General features: G+C 42.0%; 1 protein-coding gene across 3 annotated transcripts in view; it reads right to left on the reverse strand.

Annotated features, from left to right (window-relative positions):
• The window catches only part of rttn (rotatin), a 53666-nt gene that overhangs the window by 20112 nt on the left and 19917 nt on the right, over window positions 1-13637 (reverse strand). For 2 of the 3 annotated variants that reach the window (XM_066643958.1, XM_066645018.1), the window contains 12 exons: window positions 12575-12746; window positions 12165-12264; window positions 11681-11769; window positions 9826-9943; window positions 9197-9293; window positions 8543-8608; window positions 7704-7910; window positions 5152-5391; window positions 4862-5006; window positions 3589-3752; window positions 787-1012; window positions 403-531 (listed from right to left, as the gene is read on the reverse strand). In XM_066643958.1, coding sequence (XP_066500055.1) covers window positions 403-531; window positions 787-1012; window positions 3589-3752; window positions 4862-5006; window positions 5152-5391; window positions 7704-7910; window positions 8543-8608; window positions 9197-9293; window positions 9826-9943; window positions 11681-11769; window positions 12165-12264; window positions 12575-12746 — 1753 coding nt within the window. The remainder of the gene's footprint in view (window positions 1-402; window positions 532-786; window positions 1013-3588; window positions 3753-4861; window positions 5007-5151; window positions 5392-7703; window positions 7911-8542; window positions 8609-9196; window positions 9294-9825; window positions 9944-11680; window positions 11770-12164; window positions 12265-12574; window positions 12747-13637) is intronic. The other variant, XM_066644754.1, reaches the window with a different exon arrangement.

Consider the following 13637-nt stretch of genomic DNA (forward strand, 5'->3'; position numbering starts at 1 on the left):
TGAATTAGCTGTTAAATCCATGACAATGAAGTGATGTGTAGCGCCCCCTGCTGTAGCCTCTTGCCTTTTCACACATTCTCACTCACTCACTCACTCACTCACTCACTCACTCACTCACTCACTCACTCACTCACTCACTCACTCACTCACTCACTCACTCACTCACTCACTCACTCACTCACTCACTCACTCACTCACTCACTCACTCACTCACTCACTCACTTCTCCGGTCCTCAAAATCTCACCGGAGCTTCTCATGAACTACTATATCTGTTACATCTGTGACCGTAACCATGCTCGGCTCAAAACTGGCCTATTGTCCTCTAGTGTGGGCGTTAGACCGTTTCTGTATTAATTCCTTAGATTTAATGAAAATAAAACAGGCTCCGCCGTCACACTCACCTCATCTTTACACTCAGTCATCATCTCATGTGAAAGATGGAGCAGACAAATCACTGCGTTCTTTGTCACACCTTTCCCCATAAACGACATGGAATTCCCTCCCCACTCCACGTAGAACGAAGAGATCACCTGAAAAATGGACAAAAAATAAATAAATAAACCTCACAGTCCACGTTTAGATTGAGTCTGTATCAAAGTTGTGTAGTTTTAGTGGTTTAGTGTAAATGCTCTTCTATCGTGTCTATTTCCTTTATTCAGTGTATGGGTCTTTCCAGCTGCATGTCCTGTCAGACCCGTACTGTGGAGAAGTTATTCTCACAGTGGAAGGATGGACACAGACATAGCCTTTCTCTTTCACAAACATTTCAGTGTGTGTTTGTGTACCTCCAGTAGTCCGCTGAGGTATTTCCGGCACAATGTGTGCGTCTCTGTTCCTTGTGTGTGTGCCTGTGTGCTCCAGCCAGAGAGAGCAGTGGTGTGTGTCATGCTGAGGAGCGATCGCTCTAGAGATGGAAGACCGTAAAACCGTGGAGCGCCGGACAAACGCAAACACTGCAGCAAACGGACCGCCAGCTCCGAGGAAAACACTCCACGCAGCAACTGACATGTTCTGAAAAACACACAACACAGACAGAGAGACAGAGATGAGGACATCATATTTACACCGGACATCATCATTCAGGGGGTGACTGACAGTGATAATCACTTCTCTGATCCTGAAGGAAACTACAACATTACAGTAGCAAGAAACACGGGACATAGCCAAACAGGTATTTGTCAAAGAGCCATAAACACAGTATTTCCAGAAACAGAATGACACAGCATTCCTAGTGTTGGCCACTGACGTGGCGTTATATTCCTGCCTAAACTGGAAAATTGAACCATAGTCCATCTAAGTGACCTCTGCTCTGAAAATTAAGCATGTATTCAGGTAAACTTTGGGAAAGAATAAAACACTGCATCCAAACTACTAGTTTTATTAATAGTTTTATATTTACTTACATATTATTGATCATCCCCAATGAGTTTCAACTAATAAATAATAAATAACTTTTATTTATAAATTTAGATGTCAGACAAAAACAGGTCATTGGACCGGGGGTTGTACAATGTTGGTATACAGTGGCTGTTTTGTGGTCTCTTTCCATTGATGATTTGGTAATAAGTAAACGATTTACAGTCTGTTATAATCACTTTAAAAATACTAAAGGCAAACTGGTAGGTGCACCATTTAACAAGAGGAAATGTGTCAAGGAATTTCTTAATTCGTCTGGTTCAGGGAAATCAAAAACTCAGAAACGAAAGCATTAAAGGGACTGTCTGCAGTTGTGGGGAAGTTTGCTTATGTTCAGAATCTTTACTTATTTTAATGTGGAGCAGTGTGTTCGAGGGAAAGTGAAGTTTCACTGTTTGAATCACCACAGAAACTCTTTTGTAACTTGAGCTGTTTATATTTGTAGCACTTAAGCTCTGCGTTTACTTTCATGTAGTTTGCACTCTACCGAATATAATTAGTTCCATCTACAGTGAAACAAAATCAGTGATATCCACATATGGATCAGTAATAGAGCTACATTTGGAGTCTCTCCAAACAAACCTCTTCTCACCATTTTCTTATGTCTGATAAACACTGTGTTTTCAGAAATGATCCCTAGGAAAAACGGATCACACCTCAGAGGTGAGGATCCCTCCAGCACGAGAGGAATAAGATAATCTGTTTTCTGTACAATCAGAATGCCTTTTTCCTGGGATAATACCTGAGATTTCTCTGGGTAGAGGTTTTAATCTGAGCCCACACAGATGTGCTCTAGTGCTCAACTGAGCTTTAAGAGCAATGGCTTTAAAATGCCTGACAAAAGCCCTCAGTTCTAACGTTAATTAACACTCACAGGCCAGGTGAACAGGAAGAGAGCCACTCGACAACAACTGCACTGCTAATAAGTGGAAAAACACAGGTCTAAAGGTGGTGCTCACACATTAGTGCATGCATAATTAACAAAATCATACTTTAACTTACTAAAATGCATGATAATTATTATTTTTCTATCTGTGCCTATTGTTCAGTTAGCACCATGATTTTTTAAAGTTGTTACACGTTCTATAAATACTGGGTCAAATAAGACTCAATAAACACATCCATAACACATTTCAAAGCTAAATATTTTATAAACGTGCACAGGTTTCATAAATTCGAATATATTTGTGGTAAACTATTATTATTGGCGTATGGTTATGAATATGAGTAAAGTTGAAAATAACTTTATTCAAAAGCTTTCTGTAGTGCTCCAAAATATTTGTTGTTTTAAGAGTCATTCTGAGTGAGTGAACACATAAAATTCCTTCTAGTTTTTCATTTAAAAGAACTCAATAATGGCCTATAGTGATGAAATGATCCACATGATCATTCTGATAGAGTGTAATACACAGGAGGAAGTTTAGGGGGCGATATAGCTGCTATTGGTTCTTTTAAAAAGAATGTCTGAACGATGGTGGCAATGTGAATGGGCAAACTAAGTGGAAATGTCTGAAATGTCCTGTTTCCCCTATATGTTTTATTGTTCAGTCACACTCCGGCCCCCTGAAAGACAAGCAACAAGCGTGGGACTGTGTTTCTGTGTTATTTGGTCTTTAAGTGTCTGTCTGTATTAATAAATAAAATAATTCATGAGGCAGAAATGAAGGTTAAAGTTGGTTTGAGTAAACATTGGCTGCAGTGTCTTGGCCGAGTGAATCAGCATCATGCTTTCCACACTGTTTCATAGAAAGAGGAGATAAAAATCCACTCTGTAATTGTGTTGCTCATGATCAGGAGCGGCGAGGTCCCACAGAGATGTCTTGTTTTTAGCTTTTCCTTCATGTTCTGTTCAGCCCAGTGTCTTTTTACAAATCAAACACAGCAAACGCTGAGATACTGAGACACTGAGATGTTGAGACCTTGAAAGTCTGAGATGAGGGAACTCTGAGACACTGAGACTTTTGAAACACTGAGACACTTTCCCTTCATGACTCAAGTCCCTCAACTAGAGACAAGATATAAGAGTGCTGTTTGAGTGTTTTTATGTGTGAGTGTGTGTGTGTGTGAGTGTGGGCAGACTATGAAAAGTGGATGAGATGGTAGTGTGTTTTGTTAGACTGACCTTACAGAAGCTGAACCCAGTCATTATAAGGTGTCAAGGCACGTGTTACCTGTGGCATGTGTGCATTAGTCGACGCAGCAGGGTGTTAAAGAGCCCCGTTATCTCTCTCTGGAGCTGGTGTCCAACGTCCTGAAACTCTGGGGGGTCCTCTCTGAGCTGAGCCTGAGTCTTCATGTCATCACTGAGCAGCAGGTCCATCAGGACGTGTGTCTGCTGAAATAAACAGGTAATTAATTAAAACAGTTTAAAGGTGGAATATTCTCCCTCCTCTCACTGTCTTCAGAAGGAGAGTCAATTTTAAATGATACAATTTGCCATTTATATCTAATCCATACATCTCATATTTCTCATGAACCTGCTGTAAAATTAAAATATGATTTAACCTATTTCTAAATTGATTATTTACATTTTTATGTGAATTTTTAATGATTTTCTTTTTTGGCAGACAATTCTGCTTGTTTCAAGAGTTATTTCAAGAAAACATGTCAAATCCTCTGCCAGTGGACTAGATTTAAGCTGACTTCACCTGCTAGGACCGCATTATTTTGCAGTGCACAAACTAAAATAAACACAAACACTTAACGATGCGATGCAATCCATCAGTCATCCCTCCCACAGCTGCGTGAGTCACGGCGGCTAGCGGAAAATAGCTGCTGTATCTCACGCTGTGCATCTCACGTTCTATTTCCAGCAGCATCAGACTTTTGCGTGTAATTCACCTACATACGCTCACAAATAATAAAATAATAATAATACATTTATTACAGCTTCCCTCGGCTCTGCTTTTTTCAGTTCCCTGCTTGGTTCTCCAGTGAGACAGACGTTAAAGAAACCGTCCAGTAATTACAAAAAAGTGCAGAATATCGCCGGCATGAGCCTTCCATCAAATCCGCCTTTGTCTGCTTTGGATCTGCACTGGAATTGTTTGCATATGTGCACATTAATGAGTTGCAGACCGGAGAGAAGGTGAGGGTTTGGGCAAACTCTAACCTCCAGCAGAAGAGAGATGGGGGAAATATAAATAGGCAAATAAAGAAAGAGAGAAAATAATTGAATGCCACCTGCTCCAGTTTGAGAGTGGCTCCGCTGCAAGCTCATAATGAGAAATTATTGCATTTCTCTTGACTCGAAAGAGTGATTTATTCACATTTCCTTAATAAACAAAGCCCCTCCTGTGCTGTGTTTACAGGGGGAGGGGAAAAATAATAATAAAAAAGCTGCTAATCTAATGGTGTAAGGTGGAGGGAGGCTGCTTTATTGTTTTTCATCTAGAACACACTTCTCCGGCTCAGAGCCACTGGAGTACAACTGGAGGAATGTACCTGTTTTATCAGTAGCTCCAGGATCCATCTCAGATCTTCATCGTTGGAATCTGAGTGGTTTTGTCTGAAGAATGTGTTCAGGAAGGACACAACACTGACCAAAAGCTTCTCGTCTTCGGGACAAGCCGGACACACCCGAAGAAACCTGAACGATAAAAGAGAGACATTAATTTCTTTCCCTAAAAGAACAGTGCGGGGTTAGGGTTAGGGTTCTTTATTAACAACACACCGTGATTCTAAAACACACAACACACACAATGATGTAAGGCGGGACACAGGGTGTACACTACCTCTCTACAGCCGAGTGCCACTGGAGGTTCAGGAGTGTGTTTTTACTGCAGTCTGTGGTGGGTTTTAAGGCCAGTCGGTCGGTCAGAAGATAAAAATGCATCATATTCAGAGCTGAGGTCACTTCACCGTGAGAGCAGGCCGTTTTAACAGCTTTAATACAGTCCTCCAGTCCAGTCTTTACATCACACACTCTTAGTAACACACACTGAGCCTCAGACAGAGCCAGGTCAGCATGAAACCTACAGAGAGAGAGAGAGAGAGAGAGCGAGAGAGAGAGAGAGAGAGAGAGCGAGAGAGAGTTCTTAAAGTGAAATGTATTAATGCCATCAGCTGAAAGTCCACCATTTAACACAGACTCACAGGTAAATACTGATACATTCAGACTATCATTCAATTAAGTTAAGCTCAGAGCGAGAAAGAGAGAGAGAGAGAGAGAGAGAGAGAGAGAGAGAGAGAGAGAGAGAGAGAGAGAGAGAGAGAGAGAACTGTAAGTTGAGGATGAAAGAAGGGGAGACAGAAGGAGATGAAAGAGATGGAGGTAAAATAGAAGAGTGAAATAAGGAGAAAACCAGATGGGAAAATAAGGAGAGAAAGGGGATGCAGAAGGAGGGAGGGAAAGGAATCAGGGAGAGACAGCAGAGATGGAGAGAGAGAGAGACACTACAATATGTCAGATACACATCTATGTATTCACATCCTATGTATTTTATATTATCGATATTGTTTGTTAATGCGTTGTCTTTTACACACACACACAGAGAGAGAGAGAGAGAGAGAGAGAGAGAGAGAGAGAGAGAGAGAGAGAGAGAGAGAGAGAGAATGTGATAGTGACCTCATTTGGCAGCTCATTTTTCTTGTCTTTGTCTTTCATATACACTTTTTGCTTTTATTTACTGGTGCTTGTTTTGATGACTTCCTCTGAAGACCTGAAAATCCTGTCTCATAGAAGCACAAATCCACATAAAGGCACGAGTCTCGGGTTCTGAACCCAGCGGATCCCTGCCGCTCGTTTTTAAACTCGGTGAGAAAGCAGCTCGGTGTCATTCAAAAATAGACGCATCCTGGACTGCCGCAGAATTTCAGTGGGGTGCGGAAGTTTTCATACGGGAAAAAACAGTAGTGTAAAGGAAGACGTGTTTTCTTAGCTGTGGAAACGATCGCTGTGGCATAAAGTATTTATACACATTGAAATGCATTGCTGGATTATTCTGCCTTATACATAATGCACATTCCTAAATAAAACCTGCCTGAAAGTTCTGGAAGAGTGAGAAAGTATTTTGTGAAAGTACTGAAAGTAAGGCTTGCAGTTGGGGTCAGAATTCCTCCGTCTTAATGGAGAAAACGAAAACAAAACGTGGACTAAGTGTTGCTGATGCTGAGCCCTTTTGTGCAAGAGCTGATCCTCAGGTGTGTGTGTGTTACTCAAGGTGTGTGTCAGGTGTGTGTCTTAGGTGTGAGGAAGGTACCAGTCCTCAGGTGTGTGTTATTCAAGTGTGTGTTTTAGGTGTGAGAGAGGTACCAGTCCTCAGGTGTGTGTCTCAGGTGTGTGAGAGGTACCAGTCCTCAGGTGTGTGTCTCAGGTGTGTGAGAGTTACCAGTCCTCAGGTGTGTGTCTCAGGTGTGTAAGAGGTACCAGTCCTCAGGTGTGTGTCTCAGGTGTGTAAGAGGTACCAGTCCTCAGGTGTGTGTCTCAGGTGTGTGAGAGGTACCAGTCCTCAGGTGTGTGTCTCAGGTGTGTGAGAGGTACCAGTCCTCAGGTGTGTGTCTCAGGTGTGTAAGAGGTACCAGTCCTCAGGTGTGTGTCTCAGGTGTGTGAGAGGTACCAGTCCTCAGGTGTGTGTCTCAGGTGTGTAAGAGGTACCAGTCCTCAGGTGTGTGTCTCAGGTGTGTAAGAGGTACCAGTCCTCAGGTGTGTGTCTCGGGTGTGTGAGAGGTACCAGTCCTCAGGTGTGTGTTACTTAGGTGTGTTTCTTAGGTGTGAGAGAGGTGCTGGTACTCAGGTGTGTGAGAGGTACCAGTCCTCAGGTGTGTGTTACTCTAGTGTGTGTCTTAGGTGTGAGAGAGATACCAGTCCTCTGGTCTGTGAGAGGTACCAGTCCTCAGGTGTATGTCTTAGGTGTGAGAGAGGTACCAGTCCTTAGGTGTGTGTCTCAGGTGTGAGAGAGGTACCAGTCCTTAGGTGTGTGTTACGCGGCTGTGTGTCTTAGGTGTGAGAGAGGTGCTGGTCCTCAGGTGTGTGTCTTGAGTGTGAGAGAGTTACCAGTCCTCAGGTGTGTGAGAGGTACCAGTCCTCAGGTGTGTGTTACTCAGGTGTGTGTCTTAGGTGTGAGAAGGTTGCTGGTACTCAGGTGTGTGTCATACTCAGGTGTGTGAGAGGTGCTGGTCCTCAGGTGTGTGTTACTCAGGTGTGCGTCTTAGGTGTGAGGGAGGTGCTGGTACTCAGGTGTGTGTCATACTCAGGTGTGTGAGAGGTGCTGGTCCTCAGGTGTGTGTTACTCAGGTGTGCGTCTTAGGTGTGAGGGAGGTGCTGGTACTCAGCTGTGTGTCTTACTCAGGTGTGTGAGAGGTGCTGGTCCTCAGGTGTGTGTTACTCAGGTGTGTGAGTAAAGCCTCAGTGCCACATCGCCAGGCTCGATTCCAGTTGAACTGTAGAGTCTCTCTGACTGCTCTCAGTGTCAGAAGGTCAGAGTAAAGAGGAAGAACACAGCAGTTCGGACTCACAACGTGATGAGACTGACACTGGAACGGCAGATTGTACCTGCAACACACAACAAAACACACAATACACAACAAACAACAGGGGTAAGAGCCTTAACATAGGCGTAAACAGACAGATTAACGAAAAACAGATTGATGATAAATAAACTAATAATAGACTGATGAAAAATAAACTGAAGTGATGACAGACAGATTAATGATAGAGTGATGAGATCTATGACAGAAAAATTAATGAAAGACAGTGCTGATACATTGATGATAGATAAACTGATGATAGTGAAGATAGATGACAGAGAGATGATGATAAACTGACGATAGATTAATGAGATAATGCACAGGCAGAAAGATGAAGCAGACGTATAGATGGAGTGATTGTAGACAGATAAGCACACAATGTGGCCAAAGGTTTGTGGACACCGGTTTACTCAACATTTCTTCAGCTGTAACAGTCTCCACACCTCTGTGATGGCAGAACAGAAATTTGTCATGGCTAAATGCCATCAAATCCTCACAGCACTGTTCACACATTTTTTGCAGGAAATTAGAACTCACTCCTGATTAATGCCCTTCAGTTCAGAAGAAATATTTGAACGTCCACAAACTTTTAGCTGGGTTCTGACTCTGCGGCACACTGAGTTACTGCAGATTTACTGCGCTCGGGATCTGGTTTACCTCCGGATGATGGAGTGAGGCAGAGAGAAGGGAGAGAGAGATGTGTCTGTGTCAGCTTTTCCAGTCCTGAAAAAGAGAAATGACAAATTCAATACACAGCCTCCACCAACAAGAGTTTTTCCTCTAACAGCAAACACAGACCGAGAAAACACCAGCTTCTCTAAAAAACAAGTGTCTCTCTCAATCATGTTTTCTCCTTCCGTCGAGCCTGTTGTGGATTGTTTTTCTTTAGTTGAACCACTTCTCTTAACATTCAACACAGTTCGGAGGGTCACACACTATCTAACCAGAGTTCATCTGACAATCTCTGTCCTCCTGACCGTCCTCATCTTCAATATGCTGTAGGTTGAAGGAGGCAGAGCCCATTCCTAAACGTCCCAAAGAACGCAAAAGTACATTGGGAGTTCTAGAAAAAGCGCTGAAGAATTGGAACCATCATTTCTTTATTTATTCACATTACCCAGCCCTATAAAGAATGCATTTGTTTCTAAAAGATTTTAGAGTGTTTCCCTGTAGTTTTTGCAGCGCTTCATATTTTTTGTGTGGAACTAAACATCAAAAAACAACGTCACTGTCCAACTACTTCTGAAGCATTTTTAAGAACATGTCTGACTTTCTTTAAAAGCACCAGGTAAAGACCCATCATTCGCTTACCACACATCCACCGCCGCGATTTCATCAAAAAGCAGAAAACACATCAGGACCGCAGCTTCAGTCACGTCTCCTTTATTCTCCTTTATCAGCAACGAAGCTTCAACAAAAACAAAGAAAACAAGACACACATAAACACACAGCTGTCCCTGAAGTGATGACACGAGGATAAATCACTGCCCTTCCCCTCGCAACAAACACTAACTCCAAAATTTGTAGACACCCCTTTATAAAATTAATTAAATCAGCTGTGTATCATCTCAAAAAAAAAAAAAAAGAAAGAAAGCAGGAAACGAAATGGGACACTGTGGAGCAGCTGCACATGATCTTAAGGTCACCATGCACCAGCTAGAAGAGTATGAAGACTCCAGCATTGGGCTGGTACAAGGCCTCTGTGTTCTGTTTATTTTTATTTATTATTATTTACTTTTATCATTTTTTTTATTTCTTTTTGATTTTATTATATTTTTCCACAATTAGTTTAAATAACTTTTTAAATGTTTTTTCAGCCAATTGTAAAGCACTGTGAAAGTCAATTTGATTTGTCTGAAAGGTGCTAAATATAAATAAAGTCTGACAGATTGATTGCCTGTGTTGGTGCTGGTGGAAGTGTTTCCGACTGGAGTTAGTACCGTGGAGTAAAGTGATGATGAACTCGGGCTTTTGGGCCAAACTGTGTCTCAGAGTGGGATCAGCGTAAACCATCTTCCTCAGCATCACAACGCTGGGCTCCAACAGATAATCCACAGTCTATAAAGAGATTCATAAACACAATCCAGTACAAACACTGCCACACACAGGGCCAAGACTACTAAAGTTATTTTACACACTTTCTGGAACATAGACATTTACTATAAATCTCAAACATGTCACTAGTTCCCATGTAGTTCCCTCATATTTGATTTTTTCCACTTGTGTGATTTTAAGGTTTCTTACAAGTACACATCAATATAAAGCAGTAAGTAAATAAATAAACAAGTACAATGATAACACTGCTACAAATACTTAAAAAATACATATGGGATAGGTCAGAATTTCAATAGAATAGATATAAATAACAATATAAAACAAATATATATTCAATAGGTTACCATCACTCTTACATAAACTTTCAGGGGCTGCTCCAAGTTACATAGAACTGAATGACACCTCTACATTAAAACCCAAAATCTTAGAAACTAATCTCGCCATCTAGTCCCAAAACTGCTCCAAACTATATGATCATGATCTACACCTACTGCCCCACACTCCTTCCAACACGGAGAGTGAGATCCGGTTAACCTGTGTTTAAGTTTGAGAGTAATAAAAAAAAGTCAGAATTAACTTGTGATTATAAAAATTGGGATACAAAAAGAAATGCTGGTATATTGTGTCACAGTCTGGTTAAACGTAGAGGGATATGTTTGTTACCCTGCATTTTTTTTTTACATTTTTTAGCCATGCCCCAAAGACCTGTCACACTAACCCACAAAAATAACCCACACTTCCCCACATCAACGACACAATCATTCAGCACAACATCAGCCTCCAGATCTTGCTTCAAATCTCATGGACGTTGCTCATTAACCAATAGGAGTGGCCTAAATTTCAGAATTAATTCAATTCTGTTTATTAAATCAACAGTTCTCAGATATTTATACCAAGTATCACCCATTATCAAACCAAAACCTCCAAGTACCACCTATGAGTGTAACCACGGAAACATGGGCGTCCCTGGCTCTTCCTCTGTTCCGGGGGCACACTGAAGCTAAAAATCTTCAATATTCTGAACAAATATCAACTATCCTGTCACATTAGTGCTGCCAATCAGAGTTAAGTTTCCAAAAAGCTTTAAAATGTAAAGATCACACTGAGGGATTATGCAAAATGAAGCTAATTTGCAGCTCACTTAACCAGAAAGACTTTTGAAGCAAAACTACAGGCATAAAATGTCTAAAAAATAAGCAGAGCAGTGACTAACAGCCATAACCGTATTATAATAGTCCCTAACCAGGCATAGCGAATGGAGGAAACTTATCAGGTTCTTCTCTACAGGTGATTTCCACACATTACGGAGGATAATTCTCTGTAATTAGCCTCATTAAGAGGCCAGAACACTGCCGGCTCTGTGCCTTCGTCCTGGGGAGGCACTTATCATACAACAGGAGCACATTACCACTGACTCACTCCAGAATCACACCATTAGCTGGAGCTCAGTTCTGACGCTAACGGCTAGCGGTGTTTCTCTCGCTGTTCCGAGTAAACATTATTCCACACTAACGAAGGGGCTTAAAGGGAGATGAAGAATCAGACGGCACTGGTGACCCTGAATGAACCAGTTTATGCTTCATTGAACGGGTCCTCCCTCAGCTGAGATTAAAATAGGGAGAGTACAGTACATCTCTGACACACCCAGGCCTAGAAATAGTTTGAAGGATGGTATAATAATGTTATATTAATCTTTTTTGAAGTGTGTGTGCAAAGAGGGAGAGAAGAATCCAGATTTACCGCCTCCGGGCTGTTCACACTCTCTGTGATGAAAGAGACGAGTTTATCTGGCAACCCTTGAGTCCTCAGTACTGCATGCATTGCAGGGTCTAATAAAACACACACACACATACACACACACAGACAACTTTTACTTTAACTTCTCTGGAGCAGCTGCACATGAGTCGAAAGAACATCATGCTCAAAGTGAAACATGGACTAGAGGGAGTACAAATACCACACTCATGAATTCATTTCAGAATAAACGCTGGACGAGTTGGTGTCCATCAGTTTTACACTGCACCTTCACTTTGACTGTTAACAAAAACATGCAATTTTTTGCAGCCATTGTGTATGACTGTACACCTCCCTTCCAGGGTGCACAACACACACGGCGAATAAAAGATTTCCTCTTCACCATACCAGCGTTATTCAGTATTGATGGTTTCTGCTCCAGTGTGTGTTTATGACTGACAGGACGATGAGGATGGCGTCTGGATCTCACCCTGCAAAACAACCGCCAGCTGTTCCCCTGCAGTCCTCCGGAGAACCGAGTCCACCGTCTCTGAGGTGAGGACACCGCATAGCTTAGTAACACTCTCCACCTGGACAAATAGCAGGGAATTTAAAAATAGCAACGATAAAAAATAATATTACAACTGCTACTACTAGTAATAATAATAATTACAAATAATAATAAGGAAATAACTACAAAAATGTGGAACAATCAGAAGAAACTACACATTAAAATCATAGATCAAACTAACATAAAATATTACACACTACCCCCTAATTTTAGCCATGTCCAATTTTCAAATCAGCTCAACACACCCAAGAGAAAAACACTAACTACTGATTCTGTTCCACAAGCACAACATGCTTGGAGGAGAACACTAACAGTTTATGGGACTGTACCTTAAGGTATGACCTGCTGGAGTCGTCCAGTTTGATGTCAACACATTTGCTGGTGACGTAGAGAGATGGCAGGGATGAGAGAGTGGCTTTATCTAGCACAGGTCTGCAGTTCCTGAGGTTCTCCCCACTCGTCAGATGAGGCAGAATATGTTCCACAGCTGTTCTCCTCACACTGAAACAGGGAGCGACAGCAGGAGTATGAAATACAGCCTCAAAGATATGACACCGTTCTGGTTCCTAATAAAACGTCAGTGACCTTCAGTGATAGACTCAATGAAGGACTCAGACGAGGGAATGGGGCAATTCTAAAGTCTCTGCACTTGACGTAAGAAACGGAGCAGAATCAGAGCGGCTTCCGCGTATTCTCTCTTAAGCAGCTGCAGCAGAGATCACGTTTGTTTTTATTCCGACTCACAACGGCAGCTCGTAAAATTACGCTGTGGCCTTTAGAAGAGGTTCAAATGCTCCTTAGATCAGTGGCTGACGAAAGAATCCAGCGGGAGCTGGACGCTGCAACAAGGAAGAAACAAACTCTACTGATTTGTCTGTACTGATGACGGAGCTGTGTTCAGTCCCAAACAACAACAACAACAACAACAACAACAACAAATCAATACACCATGAGTGAGGTGAAGAGTTGGGGGGGGGGGGGCTGTGGGAGTGGAAAAGCAAGTAAAGTTACCATGCAGTGGAAAAAGCGCCAATTGTACACTTACTTTTCCCTGAGCTATGTTCTGAGTGTTAAAGTGTCTCTCTGTAGAACTCACGTGAACCACTGAGCTGAATGTTAAAGTGTATCACTGCTGGAATTCACATGAGCTGGTGTGATGAATGTTAAAATTCTCACAGTGGGAGCTCACTTCACTCTGCATGAAAAAGTCTGGCTGTAGAACCTTTCGTGAGCCACTTATGTGAACGTGAAAGTGTCTCACTGTAGAACTCACGTGAGCTGTGTGCCGAGTGTTAGAGCGTGTGGTTAGAGGAACTCACGTGAGCTGTTGAGCTGAATGTTAAAGTGTCTTGTTGCAGAACTCAATTCAGCAGTGTACTGAATGTTAAAGCA

The sequence above is a fragment of the Hoplias malabaricus genome, chromosome 1, assembly GCF_029633855.1.
Source record: "Hoplias malabaricus isolate fHopMal1 chromosome 1, fHopMal1.hap1, whole genome shotgun sequence".
Lineage (NCBI taxonomy): Eukaryota > Metazoa > Chordata > Actinopteri > Characiformes > Erythrinidae > Hoplias > Hoplias malabaricus.